General features: G+C 38.2%; 1 protein-coding gene across 1 annotated transcript; it reads right to left on the reverse strand.

The window, feature by feature from the left end:
- Window positions 1-931: 931 nt before the first annotated feature.
- LOC110780389 (salicylic acid-binding protein 2-like) lies at window positions 932-19904 on the reverse strand. Its single transcript, XM_056840839.1, has 3 exons — window positions 19355-19904; window positions 18640-18774; window positions 932-1494 (listed from the first exon to the last, which is right to left on the reverse strand). The coding sequence occupies exons 1-3, from the start codon at window positions 19724-19726 to the stop codon at window positions 1267-1269; spliced, it is 735 nt and encodes a 244-aa protein (XP_056696817.1). The 5' UTR covers window positions 19727-19904; the 3' UTR covers window positions 932-1266.
- Between the last annotated feature and the right edge of the window lie 1011 nt (window positions 19905-20915).

Raw genomic sequence — 20915 nt, forward strand, 5'->3', positions numbered from 1 at the left:
ACGTAGGTGAACCAGATAGGTTTTAAATATCTAAATCAGTAAAATGGAGATTAAATCAGCGACTATACATTAATTGCCTTAAGCATATGTGCAGAATCTCTATTTCATATGCCGATTAATGCTGAATAGAAGCTAGTACATAACCAGAAATCGAAAGTCTACAGTAGAAGAATTTAACAATCAGAGAGAAAATTTACCAATCAGACGAGATTAACTGGAAAACAACATATGAGAAAATATTGCCATGGAGGCCGATGGATCGGTGAGGAATGAGGAGACAGAAAGGGAAACCTGAGATATTACGTATGAGGGAGGAGAGAGAAAGCAAAACAGGTTTGTATTTTAATTGACCATGTCTTGGCCCTTATATTTTTGTTTTAAAGTTGTTGGTCTTTTAAGAATACCCTATATATAATAACCGTATAAACAAATACTCTATAAGGACCATGTTCAATAAGAACATAAAAGGTCAATACCCTTTTAAAAGTAGCGCGACCCTTGTACCCATTAGACTACCATGTCCAATAACCAGCCCTAGTATTGACTAGTTTTATATGATTTTCTATGATGGTGTTACTTATATATGTTATTCATGTTATAGGTTCCTTGTATATACTGGTGGTACTTGACTTTCTATGATGGTATTATTTATACATTGTATTCGTTGTTACATTTTGTTGTTGTTGCAGTTTCATGTTAGAGGTTCCTTGTATAGACTGATATTACTTTATTTTCTATGATGGTGTTACTTTTAAATTTCGTTAACCAACGCGCTATGCTTATTTATAAATGTGAACACGCTGCACCATCAAGTTGATGGTGTGGCTGGTCAAATATAACACTTGAGGCTCCACTAGGGGCACTTTAAGGGATTGACCCGTGCGAGATTTCAACCTGATAGAGCATTTCATCTTATCTTAAAAACAAAAAATATTTACTACTACGTAATCACATTAAGGTACGTAGTTGAATATTATTCATCCCCCATCGCTTAAATATTACACCAATGACTACATTGTTTCTTACACATAATTAAAATCACAAAAAAATGGTCAAAGATCATGTGTGAATAGCATAATTAAAAGTCAACATAATGCGATATTTGTGGAACAGAAAAAGTAGACTAATATCAATTATTCATTGAGAACACTCAACAATGGCGTCGGACCGGACCCTCTTAAATATTCATGACGAGTAAAAACTTGGTAGGCCAAATTCCATACAACTAGTTATTGACCTGAACAATATAAGAGTGCATGTTTTCATTTAACGTGCACTTTCAATTTGAAGAAGGCAGTCGCATAGTAACTGTGGCTGACTGATCATAGTCATGTGATCAGCACCTTGAACCTCCTTGACTTGATCGACCTCACTATTCTCAATCATCCAACGTACAAATTCCTCATTAATTAATTCATCTTCTTTGCTTATCACATAGATTTTCTTAACAGAGCCATAACCGTTGCTTGAGAACCTCTTTGCAAGTTCTAAGTCCTGCAATTATAAAACATTTATTGGTTGACGGGTGGGAAATTAATAATGTTTATAAAGGCTGGGGTGGGAGTTAATAGAGGTTGACTTTCACTCATACGATTTTACTGATATAATGAGAAGTAATCAATAATTATGTTGAGTTCATTATAGCTAAAACATTTAAATCCATTGTAATCTTTAAACTTGGGCCATCGATATTCGGCAACTTTTATGTAAGACCGCCTTATCGAAAATATCACTTTGATGGTTTAACTAATTGGTTCTATTGCTTAACTAATTTGTTTAATTACTTAACTAAAAAGTTATGGTGCTTAACTAATTAGTTTCATTGCTTAAGTAATTGATTTCAGTGCTTAACTAATTAGTTTCAGTGATTAAATAATTAGTTTCAGTGATTAACTTATATAACACCAATGTGGTCTTTTGTGTAAGACCGCCTTATATAAAAGTTTGTAATTGATATTTAGTACATGTTTGGCCTAGCTTCCGAACAAGTTTGTGGAGGTTAGAAGCTGAAACTTGGCCTAATGTCTAAAATGATGGGAAAATAATCTCTATATAAAAACACATAGGCCAAACAGTATAAAACTATTTATGTTTCATAGGAGATTAGTAGTGCTTCTAAAATTTAAGATTTTAAGCCACACACTTCAAAATTTCTCTAGAAACAGTTTCTGCAAAACTACCTATAAAAAACAAAAACAACTTTCCAGAAATTTAGCCAAACAGGCCTTAGCATAACAAAAATTAGTTTTAAATTAAAAACTAGTAATGTCCAATTATAATCCTTTAATTCAATTTTACATTTCTTCTTCAACCTTTTCCTATGATTTGTTTGATTCTCAATTTTAAAGATGTCCCTCATTGTTACCTCTCTTACCATTTTATTTCTTGAAATAACAAGAAACTCATGTGGAAGAAAGATGATGATCAACAATACTACTTTTTTTTAACCGGAATGATGATGATATCCCCTAAAACATGTTCATTATTTAATTTGATGGAATGAAGAACCCAACGAATAATAATATTCTTTCATTAGTTGATCCTATTGATTGTTAATACGGAGTAAAACATAACTATCACAGCAATTCAGCAACTCCAATATATGGTTAAAAAAGGGGGTCTGTTTAAAAAAAAAAAAATGTGAGCATGTAGCCCATTATTAGTACATCAATAAATGATATAAACAGTTGTTAAAAATCTTATAGTTATTTTAAACAGGTAGCTCAAATAAATAAATTTTTTAAATTAAATATTATAGGGAGCTATAATTTATTATAGCCCACCAATGTGAAAATATGTAGCTTAAATTAATTGTAACTAAAAATTTGATGACAAACTTAGCCACAACACCTTATAGACCATTAAAGTTGCTCTTAAAACATCAAGTGTTGATTTTTAGTGGAGATGTGTTTATGTGGATGTAAAACCCGCATGTACGGAAATAGTAGTGTAATTGATGACAAAAGTCACAAGAGATTAATTAGAGAAGAATTATTGCACTCATTCTCATTGATTCACTTTTCACCAAATACATCATCCTCTACATATAGCTTGACAGCAAATGAGAGAAGGCACTACAAGACAAAAGTAAGACAGCTCATAGTACTAAGGACTAGGGGATAATCAGGTGCATCACAGTGCACAATAAAGGAAAATAACAAACTAGTAAAATGGGTAATTAAACAAAGCAGCTCCCTCTCATCACTCCCCCTCAAGCTTGGGGTGCATCTCGGTAACTCCAAGCTTGGACAGAAGATAGTCATGTTGTGCAACAGGGAGGATTTTGGTTAGTATGTCAGCCAATTGTTCTGAGGTGCTCACATATGCAGGAACTATTTCACCACTTTGCACCTTGTCTCTCACAAAGTGTTGATCTATCTCCACATGCTTGGTTTTCTCATGAAGTACCGGATTTGTGGCAATGGAAATGGCTGCTTTATTGTCACACTTCAAGATGGCAGAGTTAATATTCTTGAGACCTAGATCTTTCAACAAAGAAGTCAGCCAAGTAACTTCACAAATTGTAAGAGCCATTGCTCTGTATTAGGCCTCAGCAGAAGACCTTGCTACCACCTGTTCTTTCTTGGCTTTCCATGATATTGGCGAGTCTCCTAATACGATACAATATCCCGTGGTTGACTTCCTTGTGACCGGGCAGCCTGCCCAATCACTATCACAGTAGGCAGTTAAGACCGCCGTTGACTCACTTACCAAGAGTATGCCTTTCCCAGGAGAGCTCAACAAATACCTCAATACTCTATATGCAGCTTGTAGATGAGAAGTAGTGGGTGATTGCATAAACTGAGCTAGAACTTGAACAGAAAAATTTATATCAGGTCTTGTGATGGTTAAGTACAACAATTTACCTACCAATCATTGATAATTTTCTGCATTTGGAAGTGGATCTCCCAAGGTGGGTGTGAGCTTCACATGACTGTCCATGGGTGATTGCAATGGTCTTGCCTTTGTCATACCAAATTCAGCGATCACATCACGAGCATACTTTTGTTGAGAAATAAAAATTCCAGACTTTGAGTGTCTATTTCTAGACCAAGAAAGTACCTGAGTTTGCCTAGATCCTTCATCTTGAACCGTTTTGACAACAAGGATTTTAAGTTATCAATTTCCTGTTGATTGTTGCCAGTGATCAACAAGTCATCAACATAAATGAGGATAGCCACAAAGCAGCTCCCTGATTGTTTTGTGAACAGAGAGTAGTCAGCTCTAGATTGGACGTAGCCAAATGATTTTAATGCCTCTGTCAATTTGGCAAACCATTGCCTAGGGGCTTGCTTAAGACCATACAAGGACTTGTTCAATTTGCAAACCCAATTGTCAGGTTTCTCCCCCTCTTCTTCACGCACGGGCAAACCTGGTCCCACATAACCCTTAGGCAATTTCATGTAAACATCTTCAACTAAGTCTCCATGTAGGAAGGCATTTTTAACATCCATTTGACAAGTGATCCAACCTTGCATTGCAGCAACGGCTAGGATGGACCTAACAGTTATCATTTTTGCAACAGGGGCAAAAGTTTGATCGAAGTCAATTCCAAGCCTTTGTCTACAACCCAAGATGACCAACCTAGCTTTGTTTCTTTCGACAGAACCATCAGAATTGCATTTGGTTTTATATATCCACTTGTTACCAATAGCCTTCTTGCCGGGTGGTAACTCAGTGAGCTCCCAAGTATTGTTGGATTCAAGGGCTGCCAACTCTTCATTCATCGCTGCTGTCCAGCAAGAGTGTTTAACAGCCTCCTTGAAAGAAGTGGGATCTGTACACTTTGTTACATTTGCTAGAAAACACCAGAACTCTAATGATACAGTTGTGTAAGCAAGTGTGGCAATGTGAACAGGTGAATTATTTGTTGCTGTGCAAGCAAACTTCTCATAATCTTTCATCCAAACTGGTGGTTTGATGGTTCTGTCAGATTTTCTGATTATAGGAGGTACGGGTGAGGGTGAAGAAGAAACAGGTGGTGTATTTGTGGGCGGAGGAAGATCAGGCTCAGTATTTGTGGGTTTAGGTTCAGTGTTTGTGGGTTCAGGAATCAATTGGAAGTACTCCTCATATTGAAGAGCAGGAGATATTTGAGGAGTTGTGGTTGGTATTGGTTGTAAGATGGATTCTAAAGTTGCGTTGTTATATGGGAAAATGTTCTCATGAAATTTAACATCATGTGATACAAACCTTTTCTGTGTCAGCAAGTTCATGAGAATATATCCCTTGGTGTTTGGTGGATATCCAAGGAAGATACAAGGAACACCCCTAGGACTTAATTTGTCAGGATGAATCACAGGAGTATAGGCAAAGGCCAAGCATCCAAACACCTTCATGATGTCGTAGTTTGGACGCTCCTTGTAGAGTTTCTCAAACGGAGTACGGTTAGCAAGAACCGGAGTGGGCAACCTATTAATGATGTATGCAGCAACTAACACACAATCCCCCCAAAAAGACAAGGGCAACCCAGCTTGAAATCTAAGAGCTCTGGTGATTTCAAGAACATGTTTGTGTTTCCTCTCGGCTCTCCTATTCTGTTGTGGTCTATCCACACATGAGGTTTGATGAAGTATTCCATAGCGAGAAAACAAGGGATTGACTTTAGTGTCATTCAACTCTAACGCATTATCAGAGCGAATGACTTTGACCTTTTTATCAAATTGAGTTCTTGCATAATTCACAAAGGTTTCAAGTACGTCCAAGGCCTGTGACTTTTCTTGCAACAAATATATCCAGGTTGTTCTACTGCAATCATCAACAATATTCAAAAAATATCTATACTTTCCCTTGGCCAAGACTTTATATGGACCCCATATGTCCGTGTGCACTATCTCAAAAGGTGTTGAAGCCATAGACTTACTAAGCTTGTATGGCAATTTAACATGTGCAGTCATAGGCACCTATCTGACTAGCAATGGCAGGGATTAACTTGAGTTTTGAAGGAAATAATGCCCTTGGTCAAAGTATGCATTCTATGTTAAGTTTAATAAATGCGGTTCAGTATTAATTAAACAAGTTAATAATTCAGTGAGATCAAGTGAGCTGAATGCCTAGCTAGAGGCCGCTTCAGTTCAAGTGGAATTAATGATATTAATCCACAGCTTACTCTTGACTGAACCCGTAGGGTCACACAAATAGTACGTAAACGGATCAAGTATTTAATGGCATTAAATACTCCATCTATGGATATTCGGAATCGACGGATCTTGGTTTCAGTGGGAGCTGAGATCGTCACAGGCAAAAGATGAATGCTCCGGAAACGATGATATTGCCGGAAACGGAAATATGGATCGTATCGGAAATATAAATATTATCCTAGTCGTAGATGTTGCCGGAAACGGAAACATGGTACGTATCGGAAAATATTATCGGAAATGGAAATATTGCCGAAATCGGAAATATTGCCGGAAACGGAAATATTGTCAGAATCGGAAATATTATCGGAATCGGAAAATAATTCCGGAAACGGAAATATTAAATATTTGTTCGAAACGGAAATTAATTCCGGAATCGGAAATATTAAATATTGTTCGTATCGGAAATGAATTCCGGAATCGGGAAATTAATCGGAAGCGTATCGTACGAATTAGCATCGGACGAGGCCTGCCAGACGAAGGCCCAGCACGAAGCCGGGCCATCGCCCAGCAAGCCAGCGCGCCACAACGCACCAGCCAAGGCTACGCCAGGCCCACCGCAAGGCAGGCCCAGCGCACGCCAACGCTGCGGCAGCGCGTGGGCCTCGTGGCAATGGGGCTGCGAGCTCGCGGGCTGCGCGCGCGCGCATGGCGCCCCTCGTGGGCTGCTGTGCGTGCGTGTGTGCGTTGGTGTGCTATACGAATCCTAAAGCTATCAGGTTTCGACTAATGATTAAATTCCTAAACCTAAAAGGATGAATTAATTAAATAAGAATTCTATTAGGATTCTAGTTTAATTAATTCGTATCCTAATAGGTTTACGATTCCCTTTCCATACCTCTATAAATAAAGGCCTAGGGTCATTATTTTGTATAGTGTATTCAAGTATTCAAAGTGATTTTTGAGAGCAAAAATTCAGTCATACAATTGCCTATACTAGCCGAAAATTCTAAGTACCTTAAGGGCGATCCTAGTTGCTCAAGCTTAAGGCGGATCCGGACGTGTTGTGGACTATCTACGGAGGGACGACACTTGGAGTCCTAAAGACTTGTTCTTGTTCGGTTCGGGCGCAGCTAGGGAAGGCACGCAACAAAGTGTATGCATCTAAACTATGCTAAATGATTATGTGTAAATAATATGCTTTCCTGGCTTTATGGTTTTTCCGCATGATTTATGAATTGTCATATGTATCATAACCTAACAGTGGTATCACGAACCTCTTATTATTTTCATAATCTAAATTGCATGAACATGGTTAAATATTACAAATTTGCAAGAATTAAAAGGGGTGATTAATTTTCGTAATTGTTAATTAATTGCAAATTGCGTTTATTTAATTATACGTACGCAGTTTTTCGGCAGTTTCTTCGTTACTCATCCAAATCGAGTGATTTTTGTGTCAATTCCGCATGTAAAAAGCATTCTAAAATTTTGACAAAAAAATAGTATTTTTCGGCCGAACCCAGAATTCTCAAATTCGAAGCCTAACTATGACTTTTCGGAGGTTTTAGTTTTTCGAATGCAAAATTTCGTAAATTTAAGATGTTAAATTAAATATTTGCGATTCTTGTTGATAAATCTTGAATTTTTGATTGACCTACTGTATATGTTTAACAAGTTTGAATGCCTAGCCTTGTTAATTATGCAATCTAATTTGTAATTATGATTAATTTGTTGAAAATTGGAATAATTTAGAATTAATTTGATTTTCATAATTAGTTATAATTTAATTAGATACCTATGATTAAAAACCACCATAAAAATTGTAAATTTATGTTAAATTTTAAATTTTATGACCTAGACTTGAACCCATGTTAATCGGAAATCAATTAAATAATAAATTTTCGATTTTTCGCCCTAAAATTATGAAATTAATATTGTTTATTAATTTGTCATTAATTTTAAATATAAATTTTAAATTTTTATGCGATTCGCTCATATAACTTGCACGCACAAAGCAATGGACGCTACGTGTTACCCTTAAGGGGTGTTGTATAGTGCGGGCATGTGACGACGAGCAAGGGAGCTCGTCGCCCATGCGGTACGAATGCAATGAGCAAGGCCATGGTGCACGAGCACAAGGCAGCAGCCCTGCCTTGTGTCGTGGGCTGTGTGCGATGGGCGAATGGGCGAGGGCGAGAGCAAGGCACGAGCAGTCGCGTGTGGGCAGCAAGCGAGCTGCGCCACAGCGCGCACTACCTCGCGCAAGCGTGCGGAGCCTCGCGCGCAGCGAGCGCAAGCTCGCGTGCCACGAGTGCTACGCCCAGCATCGATCGCTCGCGCGCAGCGAGCGCTATTGTGCGTGCGACGAGCGCTGCGCCCAGCGATGGCGTGCAGCGTGCTTGTTGCGACGTGCGACGAGCGCTGCGCCCAGCGATGGCAAGCAGCTTGCTTGTTGCGACGTGCGACGAGCGCTGCGCCCAGCGATGGGCTGCGGCAGCATGCTTGTTGCGTCGAGCGCTGGCGCGCGAAGCGAGCACCAGCTCGTGTGATGCCTTGCCATGGTGAGCAGCAGCGATGCGACGCAGCGCATGGGCTGCGCGCACATGGCCAGCGATGGTTGTGTGCGTGTGGCCCATGGGCGTGCGTTGCGTAGGATTGTTGCGTTGCGATTAAATCGTTTTGAAATTTTAATTTGAAATTTTCAGTTTACGTAATTTTAATTAATTTTAAAATTAATAATTTAAATTATTTTCTTGGATTTTAATTTTGAATATTGTAATTATAATAAATTTTATTTATTCTAATTATTTTACTAAAATTAAAATCATGAATTAATTTAAATACGACTGAAATTAAATTAAACTTTTTGGATTCAATTATAAATTTATATGAGCTTTAAATTTTAATTAAATTTGTATGTTTCCGGTTAGACTAGAAATACATTTTTATGGTTAAAATTAGTAAAGCATATGAATTTATTGGTTTAAGTGGGAGTCCTTTTTAGTCATAAACTCTTGATTAGATCTACAAATCCTTAAGGTTAAAACAACTTGATTAGAATTAATAAGGACTGAATAATTGGTAGATTATTGGTGCCCTTGATTAATTGCTGCAAATGTTTACGTGATGCATAATGTGTTTTACTAACCAGCTTTGTGGGCCATTCATGTTAATGAATGGGTGAATGGTATATATTGTATATGTACTGTTTTGCAGGTTATGAAGTGACTAGTATGACCCAAATAGGATAGAAAATATGGTCTGCGTACCATTAATTTGAATGTAATTGGTCTAAAGTACCAAAGTTGTTTTTCAATTCAAATATGGTCTGCGTACCATCAAATAGTTGTAATTAGTTTTAATTATAGCTTATCCTATTTGAAGAAAATGGTGCCTCCCACGGAGATTTTCAAGACGGACTTTGAAGTTAAAGCTTCAAGATGAAGTCGGGCCATACTAGATCACATTTATCTTATGCATGTTTTAAGTTATTTATTGTTTTTAAATATGTCTTAAAATGCATGAGATCAAAAGCTTGATTATGTTGCATGATTAAGGATTTTAGTTCACTTAAAATCTAACCAACATAGTAAGAGCCTTAAGTTCCAAACTTAAAAATTGAGTTAAAAGGTGCCATGCCAAAATATACACTTGCTTGGATATCCTTTACATCAATCTAGTAATAGTTTTCGCTCAGCGAGGTGTTACTTATTGGTCCTAAAGGGGCAAGGTACACAAATAATTGTGAGTACATGTTAGTTTTGGTGAAACTCAACGATATAAGTAAGGAGTCCTTTTATGTCGTGGCAAAATCGATAGGTTTACCTAATAAGTTCTTAGACGTACCTATCAACCAAGAATAGTTTCTAGACTATTAGCAAAAGGCTTTTGCTTACCTAAGATGTTTTAGGACTAAGTCGACAAACTGTGCTTAGTTCTTCAATGATTTTAGGATCTTGGAATCATTTTATTCACACCTGCCGGAACACATAACTTGAATAAAATGCTTAATGAACATTGAATTATGCATGTATGCTAGAATTTAAGTTTATTAAGAGAAACTGTGAATGGTTATTTATTTGTTTATTCTTTTCAATTGTAGTTTTAAATATGGCAAACAACAATCAAAACATCATTATGGGTTCTGAGCTTATGGTCAAGCTGAACCTGGCAAATTTTCTTGAATGGGAAGCTAAGCTAGTTGAAATAGTCAATTTCAATGGACTTGAGTATGTACTATCACATCCCATGCCAAGCTACTATGCCAGAGACATGACCCCTGAGAGATTTTACGCCTGGGATGCGGATCTCAAAAAGGTTATGAGTCTCATGCTGAACAATATCCCTGATGATTGGGCTAGAAGGTTTGTAGCCTATGAACCTTTTACGCTCATCAAGAATCTGAGGGATATCTTTCGTGGAAGCACGGAGGACAGGGACCTGAACGTCCATGAGTTGATTGAATCAATGTCTGGTCTAAAGGTTAGTTCTCCCAACAGGTGTTATAGGATGGAAGTCCAAGAAACACATGTTCAGCTCCTTCGCACTAAACAGAGGGTAGGCGTCCCACTGAGGTTCCATGTGGATCTTATGCGTTCATACTTTGATCGCCTAAGTCTACTAGGAACACCAATAAGCGAAAGGATGGCAGTCTCTATCTTGCTCAATTCACTACACAGTGGGTTTGGTCGCTTCAAGCAACTATACCTAAGTGAACCAAGAGAAGAAACAGTTGCAGAATTTGTTCACCTTGTCAGAAAGGCTGAAATAATACTGGACTGTGAAGCCAAAGATTTACTCAAGGCTAGAAGGAGACCGTTCAAGAAAAGTGGAAAGTCCAAGGGCGATGCTAAATCAAAGCAGGACAAGTCCACATCAAGCTGTCTTTATTGTGATGGAATAGGCCATTACAAAAGAGAATGTCCAAAGCTAAAGGAAGATCAGAAGAACGGAACAGTCGTTCCATCTTCAGGTATTTTCGTTATAGACTGTATACTTGCTAATTCAACTTCTTGGGTATTAGATACAGGTTGTGGCTCACACTTATGTTCCAATCCACAGGGACTAAGAAGAAGTATAAAGTTAAGCAAGGGAGAAGTCGACCTACTAGTGGGAAATGGAGCACGGATTGCTGCATTAGCTGTAGGAACTTATTATTTGTCGTTGCCCTCCGGGCTAGTTTTGGAACTGGAAGAGTGTTTCCATGTTCCAAGTCTTACTAAAAACATCATTTCAGTTTCTTGCTTAGATGCTAAGCGATTTTCCTTTTTAATAAAAGACAATAGTTGTTCGTTTTATTTTAAAGAGATGTTTTATGGATCTGCTAGATTAGTCAATGGACTTTATTTATTAGATCACGACAAACAAGTATATAACATAAATACCAAAAAGGCCAAAAAGGATGATTCAGATCTCACCTATCTGTGGCATTGTCGATTAGGCCATATAAACTTGAAACGCTTAGAAAGACTTCAAAAGGAAGAAATTCTAGAACCATTTGACTTAGAGGATTATGGTAAATGCGAATCATGTTTACTTGGCAAAATGACAAAGCAACCTTTCTCTAAAGTTGGAGAAAGAGCAAATGAACTATTGGGTTTAATCCATACAGATGTATGTGGACCAATGAGTACAAATGCTAGAGGTGGTTTCAGCTACTTTATAACTTTCACTGATGACTTCAGTAGATATGGTTATGTCTACCTAATGAAGCATAAGTCTGAATCCTTTGACAAATTCAAGGAATTTCAGAGTGAAGTAGAGAATCAATTAGGCAAGAAGATTAAGGCACTGCAGTCTGACAGAGGCGGTGAATATCTGAGCTATGAATTTGATGACCATCTGAAAGAATGTGGAATTCTATCAGAATTGACTCCTCCTGGAACACCACAATGAACAGAACCTTGCTAGACATGGTCAGGTCAATGATGGGTCAGGCCAAACTTCCATTAGAATTTTGGGGACATGCACTAAATACAGCTGCACTCACTATAAATAGAGCTCCATCTAAAGCTGTCGAAAAGACTCCATATGAATTATGGTTTGGAAAGCCTCCAAATGTGTCTTTTCTTAAGATTTGGGGATGTGAACTATACGTCAAACGATTAATTTCAGACAAACTTCATCCAAAATCTGACAAATGTATCCTTGTGGGCTATCCAAAGGAAACAAAGGGGTATTACTTCTACAATACATCTGAGAACAAGGTGTTTGTTGCTCGAGATGGTGTCTTTTTGGAGAAAGATCACATTTCCAAAATGACAAGTGGGAGAAAAGTAGACCTCGAAGAAATTCGAGTCAAACAACAAACTCTAGAGAATGCTCAAGATGACATTCAGGATGAAACTCAGAGATCTTTAGAAGAATCTGGTGAGAATCATGGTCAATCTAGAAATGTTACCCCGCGTAGATCGCAAAGATATAGATCTCAACCGGAAAGGTACTTAGGTATTTTGACGAACGAGAGCTATGACGTTCTATTACTTGAAAGTGATGAACCTGCGACTTACAAACAAGCTATGACGAGCCCTAGCTCCAAGCAATGGCAAGAAGCCATGCAATCTGAATTAGACTCCATGTCTGAAAACCAAGTATGGGATTTGGTCGATTTGCCAGATGGCTACCAAGCCATTGGAAGCAAATGGGTTTTCAAACTGAAAAAGGACAAGGATGGGAAACTTGAAGTTTTCAAAGATAGATTGGTTGCAAAAGGTTACAGGAAAGTCCACGGTGTGGATTACAATGAAACCTTTTCACCAGTTGCAATGCTAAAGTCTATTCGGATAATGTTAGCAATCGCTGCATATTACGATTACGAAATATGGCAGATGGATGTCAAAACTGCTTTCTTAAACGGCGTTTTAACAGAAACTGTGTTTATGACACAGCCTGAAGGTTTTGAGGATCCAAAGAATGCTAAAAAGGTATGCAAGCTAAAGAAGTCAATCTACGGATTGAAGCAGGCATCCAGGAGCTGGAATATACGTTTTGATGAAGCAGTCAGTGACTTTGGTTTCATCAAGAACGCAGACGAATCTTGTTTATACAAGAAGGTAAGTGGGAGCAAAATTGCTTTCCTAGTATTATATGTCGACGACATATTACTTATCGGAAATGACATTCCTATGTTGAACTCTGTCAAGATTTGGCTTGGGAAATGTTTTTCGATGAAAGATCTAGGAGAAGCACAGTACATATTGGGCATCAAGATTTACAGAGATAGATCTAAAAAGATGATTGGACTTAGTCAAAGCACTTATATCAATAAGGTGCTTGATAGGTTCAAGCTGGCAGACTCCAAGCGAGGCTACCTACCCATGTCTCATGGAATAACTCTAAGCAAGACTCAGTGCCCAAAAACACTTGATGAGCGTAGACGAATGAATGGGATTCCATATGCATCATTGATTGGTTCAATAATGTATGCTATGATATGTACACGCCCGGATGTTGCGTACGCACTCAGTGCTACGAGCAGATACCAGTCAGACCCAGGAGAGGCGCATTGGACTGCTGCCAAGAATATTCTGAAGTACCTGAAAAGGCACAAAGATGACTTCCTGATCTATGGTGGAGATGATGAATTAATTGTTAAAGGCTATACGGACGCAAGTTTCCAAACCGACAAAGATGATTTCAGATCACAGTCTGGGTTTGTCTTCTGCCTCAACAGAGGTGCAGTAAGCTGGAAAAGTGCTAAGCAAAGCACCATTGCGGATTCTACAACTGAAGCGGAGTACATTGCTGCACATGAAGCAGCAAAGGAAGCTATATGGCTAAGGAAGTTCATAGGTGAACTTGGTGTAGTCCCCTCCATTAAAGGACCAATAGCCCTGTATTGTGATAATAACGGAGCTATTGCACAGGCAAAGGAGCCTAGACACCACCAGAGAGTCAAGCATGTACTTCGTAGATTTCATCTTCTACGAGAGTTCGTTGAAAGAAAAGAAGTCGAGATAAACAAGATTGGAACTGATGACAACATATCAGATCCATTGACTAAACCTCTGCCGCAGGCGAAGCACAACTCGCACACTGCAGCTATGGGAATCAAGCATATTGGAGAATGGCTTTGATATCCCTGTTTAATGTTTTAAATTTTTAGAGTTTAAATCTTTGTAAAACATTATTGGTTAATCATTCACAATAAATGAAGAGAATTCATTTTTCCATTTAATTTGTGGTTTATTAAATGATGAGTCCCTTCAATTTGACGATATATTCAAGATAGACTGTCAGGACCAGTCCTGTGACTAAGAAATGTCTATCAAGTGAACTTGAATGTCAAAGGTTGAAAATGGTCCCTAGTCGGAGTTTTCTATAAAATTGGACGCATAGAAAACGTTAGACGATTAGAATGCAAGATGACTAGTAGTTCTGTTTCTTGAACTATGTGGACATGGCAATGTCATAATCATTTGCATAGATACTTACTTTGGGAAGACTAGTATCGGACAAGACCTATGAAACTTTACTGTAAGAGATGAAAATCTGTCATAAGTAAATTTCATTAAAATTATTAGACACTAAATCCTCAATACCTGAGTGATTTGAGATTACTTGTTTGAGAACTGGTTGCTTTGACGTTGACCAACCGTCGCACCGTAAAAGGAGGCTATAAAGGCAACGCTCAGGTAATCACCTATCAAACGAAGTCTAATCTCAAGATCGCAAGATTGGGATTGTCCTCCCATAAATCGGGATGAGATGCTTAAAAGTTGTACAAGGCCACTCGGAGAGCTAGAAACTGTGAAATGCATGACCGTGCTCGGATGAATCATAGGCTATGATTATCTGTTTATTTGATCAGTTGAACTCTGAAACCGAGGAACACCTCTGGACATAATAAGGATGACAACTCTTACCTTATGTTCAAGAGCAAGCATCGAGCGACAAAGGAATTAGGAAATGCACACTTGTCCCTAAGGACAAGTGGGAGACTGAAGGAAATAATGCCCTTGGTCCAAGTATGCATTCTATGTTAAGTCTAATAAATGCGGTTCAGTATTAATTAAACAAGTTAATAATTCAGTGAGATCAAGTGAGCTGAATGCCTAGCTAGAGGCCGCTTCAGTTCAAGTGGAATTAATGATATTAATCCACAGCTTACTCTTGACTGAACCCGTAGGGTCACACAAATAGTACGTAAACGGATCAAGTATTTAATGGCATTAAATACTCCATCTATGGATATTCGGAATCGACGGATCTTGGTTTCAGTGGGAGCTGAGATCGTCACAGGCAAAAGATGAATGCTCCGGAAACGATGATATTGCCGGAAACGGAAATATGGATCGTATCGGAAATAAAAATATTATCCAAGTCGTAGATGTTGCCGGAAACGGAAACATGGTACGTATCGGAAAATATTATCGGAAATGGAAATATTGCCGGAATCGGAAATATTGCCGGAAACGGAAATATTGTCAGAATCGGAAATATTATCGGAATCGGAAAATAATTCCGGAAACGGAAATATTAAATATTTTTTCGAAACGGAAATTAATTCCGGAATCGGAAATATTAAATATTGTTCGTATCGAAAATGAATTCCGGAATCGGGAAATTAATCGGAAGCGTATCGTACGAATTAGCATCGGACGAGGCCTGCCAGACGAAGGCCCAGCACGAAGCCGGGCCATCACCCAGCAAGCCAGCGCGCCACAACGCACCAGCCAAGGCTACGCCAGGCCCACCGCAAGGCAGGCCCAGCGCGCGCCAACGCTGCGGCAGCGTGTGGGCCTCGTGGCAATGGGGCTGCGAGCACGCGGGCTGCGCGCGCGCATGGCGCCCCTCGTGGGCTGCTGTGCGTGCGTGTGTGTGTTGGTGTGCTATACGAATACTAAAGCTATCAGGTTTCGACTAATGATTAAATTCCTAAACCTAAAAGGATGAATTAATTAAATAAGAATTCTATTAAGATTCTAGTTTAATTAATTCGTATCCTAATAGGTTTACGATTCCCTTTCCATACCTCTATAAATAAAGGCCTAGGGTCATTATTTTGTATAGTGTATTCAAGTATTCAAAGTGATTTTTGAGAGCAAAAATTCGGTCATACAATTGCCTATACTAGCCGAAAATTCTAAGTACCTTAAGGGCGATCCTAGTTGGTCAAGCTTAAGGCGGATCCGGACGTGCTGTGGACTATCTACGGAGGGACAACACTTGGAGTCCTAAAGACTTGTTCTTGTTCGGTTCGGGCGCAGCTAGGGAAGGCACGCAACAAAGTGTATGCATCTAAACTATGCTAAATGATTATGTTTAAATAATATGCTTTCCTGGCTTTATGGTTTTTCCGCATGATTTATGAATTGTCATATGTATCATAACCTAACAAGTTTGGGTGTAGGTGCATACCCAAGCCTATTGTGCCATAAGGTATAAGATTCAACAGTTGCTAAATTGCTACTGTAATTCCTTCGTTCATAGTCACCAAAGGCAGCACACAGAGTGTTCATATCAACAGAATCTACAGGCACATCCAAAAGATAATACAACCCATTTTGGAGCTTACCAACTCCTTTGATTTTCCGAGACGCGTTGTCTTTGATCACACAAAATCCAGAATGAAAAGTAACTTGACAATTACTGTCTCTACTCAACTTGTTGACAGAAAGCAAATTATATTTGAAAGTAGGCACTCCCAATACATTTTTTAAAACAATACCATTAGGCAAGGCAATATCACCAATGCGTGAAATTTTAGACACATCACCATTTGGTAAATGTATACTAGGAACTTTATTCACATTCACAGAATTATGCATAATGTCAATGTTTGCCGTCATATGATCTGATGCACCAGAATCAACAATCCACATATTCATATCAGTTGAAACATTGCAACAAGTAACCATACCACTAAAAGCATGATCTAGTTCATCATCTGTCTCTGAAGTGGAAGCAGGGGTTGAAGACATACCAGAGAATTTCTTCAAGAACTGCTCAAATTGTGGTGCCGAGAAAGTTACAGAGCCGTGATCTGAGAAAAAATCTGAACTACTGCTTGCTAAAGCAGCAGTCTTAACCTCACCTTTTCCACAGTTCTTGGGCCACTTGCTCTTAGTATTACTTGCACCACTCTTTTGTTGTTGTTGTTGTCGATATTTGGGATGCCACTTTGGGTACCCAATCACAGTGAAACATTTGTTAGCATAGTGACCTTTACCTCCACAAGCTGTGCAAGAAACTTCAGAGTTTCTGCTAAACATGGCTGCTGTCTCCATTTCTGTTTTTACAGGTCGCAGAACCTCCCTTTGAGACTCCTACTGTTGTATTGCCGAGCATGCTGTTTCAACTGTCGGAAGCGGAGACATAAGGAGAAATTGGCTACGTTGAGGACTATAGTCATCATCCAATCCGTTCAGGAACTCAAAGAGGCGATTTTCCTCATGTTGCCTCTCCATTGCTCGCAAAAATGTAGTTATATCATTTCCACTTGTTGTGATAGATGGAAGAGCACTCATTGAATCCAACTCCTACCACAAAGCACCCATCATAGTGTAGTATTGATGGACAGGAACTCCGTTTTGCTTGAGATTATATAAATCTCTCTTCAACTTGTATTTGCGAGATCCGTTTGTCAAGGAAAACTGTTTCTCAAGGCTGGACCAGATCAAACGAGCTATGTTTAAGAAAAGAATAGAACTTTTAATAGATTCAGATACTGAGCCATGGAGCCACCCAATCACGGTGGAATTACAGGTGTCCCATTGCTCCGCCTTTATGGCGTCATCGGTAGGGCGAAGAACAGTTCCCTTTACAAACCCCAGCTTCCGCTTCGAAGAGAGGGCAATCTGCATCGATCTTTGCCATGCCCGATAGTCGCTGGAACCGGTGAGTTTGGAGACGGCGACGGAGTAAGAACTCTCGGAGGGATGAAGATAAAGCGGGCTCGTCACATCTATGGCGACGGGGTTGGAAACGACGTTCTCAAAACTTCCTGCCATTTGGATATCAAGGGAAAGCAGATCCAAAACGTCTTTAGGTCAAAATTGATTTGGGGGAAAAAAAAAATTGAGAAAGATCGTATTTTGTTGGATGAGCTTCGAATGAACTTTGGCTTTTAATTCTCTTGCCTAATTATTTCTCTTAATGCTCCGATACCATGATGACAAAAGTCACAAGAGATTAATTAGAGAGGAATTATTGCACTCATTCTCATTGATTCACTGTTCACCAAATACATCATCCTCTACATATAGCTTGACAGCAAATGAGAGAAGGCACTACAAGACAAAAGTAAGACAGCTCATAGTACTAAGGACTAGGGGATAATCAGGTGCATCACAGTGCACAATAAAGGAAAATAACAAACTAGTAAAATGGGTAATTAAACAAAGCAACTCCCTCTCATCAGTAATATTTTTTGTATGGCCGTGATTGGTTCTTTAACATAAAGGGTGAAGATTGAATATTATTATAATGGCTAGATTTTCTTTGCGGTCATTGAAAAGATTTCTTTATTTTGTACATTGAAAAATCAAGTAAAAAAAGTTAACATGAATTGAGACACTGAATTAAATTTTGAAAAAAGGGGAAAAAAAAGGATTTATACCTGGACAGGTGATAAGGCCAAACAGTGCTGCAGAAATTGGGGTCCAAAGACAGCTGCTGTCAAGGGCTGTTGTTTAGAACCATATGTCCAAAACTTTGTGTCAAACCAGCCATCTTCAGGGACCGACTCAACAAACTTCAAACACATAAAACAATCAGCACTTTTAATTCAAATTAATACAAATATAATTACTCGTATACTAGCTATCCTCTACTCAACTCAATCATTATTAAAATTGCGATTTAAATCATAAAATTCTATGTCTTAGATAAGGTCTTATGATTTAATTTGGAATTTTATATTTTTAATTTGACTAGCGAAAATCTCGTAAATTTGAAGAAAGTTATTAATAGGTTAATATTATTAACTATTACGGAGTACTTATTTAACTATTAAACAACTGTACGTATATTTCTGTTCTTAGCGTTTTTTTTTACCTATAATATAAGCACTTTAATGAAATTTAAGAATAAAACTTTGATTATACTTGTTCGTAGAATCGTAAGACTCTTCAATTCGATTTTACGATTCGATTCTAAGCTACTATCCAATTCAACGTAGAATCTCAATTTTGATAATCTTGCTCTACTCAGTTAAATAATAGAGTCCCTCAAAAAAAAAAAGTAAATTAAAAGATTATGTCTTTCGATCAAAATGATAATTAAAAAATAGTTTTCTACATCCGCTAAACACATACTCTGTATAAATTAATTACCTTATTCAGAACAAAAGAGGGTTGGTGTACAGTATCTGGCATAATAGCAGTTAAAAAAACAGCAGCTGAAATCTTATCAGGAAACATTTCCATAGCAAAGGCAATGTTCATTCCTCCAAGGCTATGCCCAACAAGGATGACCTTCTCATCAATAGACAACGATGCCATGAAATCTAACAACGGTTTGCTGTACTCTTCGAAGCTTAGAACATCTTCGATTGCTTTCGTGTTGATTCCAGAAGCTTCCATGTCTAGTGCTGTGACCTTGTGCCCTGCTTTTTTAAGCAAGGGTATGAGCTTGTACCAACACCATGCTCCTTGACACATCCCATGAACTAACACAAAGTGTTTCTCCTGTTTCTTTCCCTCCATTTTTATTTACTCTTCTTTCGATCTGTTTATACTTTTAATTGTTTCTGATTTAAGGATCTACTAGTTTGTATATTGATTCGCTATTTATAATATGAGTACAAGAATTAGCCAACTGTAATCAAGTTTGTTTGGGGGAAATGGGGGGGAACTCATATTTTTAGGTCTCAAGTTCGAACCTCGTATGTGAATGGGGTTTCTCTATAACATATTAGGTGCACCCGGATGCACCAGAAATTATGTGAGAGATCACCCATGGGCATAAAAGTAGCCTTGGGTGCACGGTGCACTCAGGTACACCTAATACTTTTCAGGGTTTCCCTTACCATCGCCCTACTTTGCGTAGCTGAGGTTACTGGCCTTAGATAGATATTGGTTCGGAAATGTCATTTTTCTTACCAATAAATAAATAAAAGCTAAGTAGGTACGTAATAACCTATACAAAGAAGAAAATAATATTTCATACGTTCCTTAAATATCGCACCATTTAAATTTTTACACTGTTTACACTAAATTTTTGGTCTATCTTTTGTAATTTAAACATATCTTTTGTAATTTAAACATAAGAAAAATTGTAATTATGTGAGATCTTGTTAGGTTCCTACTAAGTAGGTCTTTTTGTGGTAATTTTTTGTCAGCAAATGGTTGTCAAAGAAGTTTGATGGATTGAGGAAATTAACATTCAATATGGGATGTTGTCGATTTTGGGCAATGATGCCAATGAATCTAACACAATGTTGCGTCCACTATTTTTGGCCTTAATTTCAAGCCCCATTACATTGTTTGCAAGTCTTTATCCACAATTTTGGCAAATTGGCAATGGGCAATGGGCAATTGGCGATTTGGCGTCTAGTCTATGTTATGGACAATGGCCTTGTTTTTTTGGCTTAATTGCAGTTTCAAGACTTATTTCGCAGTTCAGTCCATTTAAATTAAGTTCAGTTTAAGTCAATTTAATTAAACTTATTATTATTATTATCATTATTGAAACAATAAAAGCGTTTACACAAAGTTGGATGGGAGCCTAGAACTAATATTACTAACTGAGCCCCGACACCCTTATTCAAGGCAAAACACAACCGATGAAAAAGAAAAGATCGAATGTTAGCATTATTGGCGTTACTCTGAGCAGCCTGTGTGACCTTAGACATAAACTCGAGGGCATCACTCCCTAGTTCTCCAAAAGTTGAGA

Source organism: Spinacia oleracea, chromosome 3 (assembly GCF_020520425.1).
Source record: "Spinacia oleracea cultivar Varoflay chromosome 3, BTI_SOV_V1, whole genome shotgun sequence".
In the NCBI taxonomy this organism is placed as follows: Eukaryota; Viridiplantae; Streptophyta; class Magnoliopsida; order Caryophyllales; family Amaranthaceae; genus Spinacia; species Spinacia oleracea.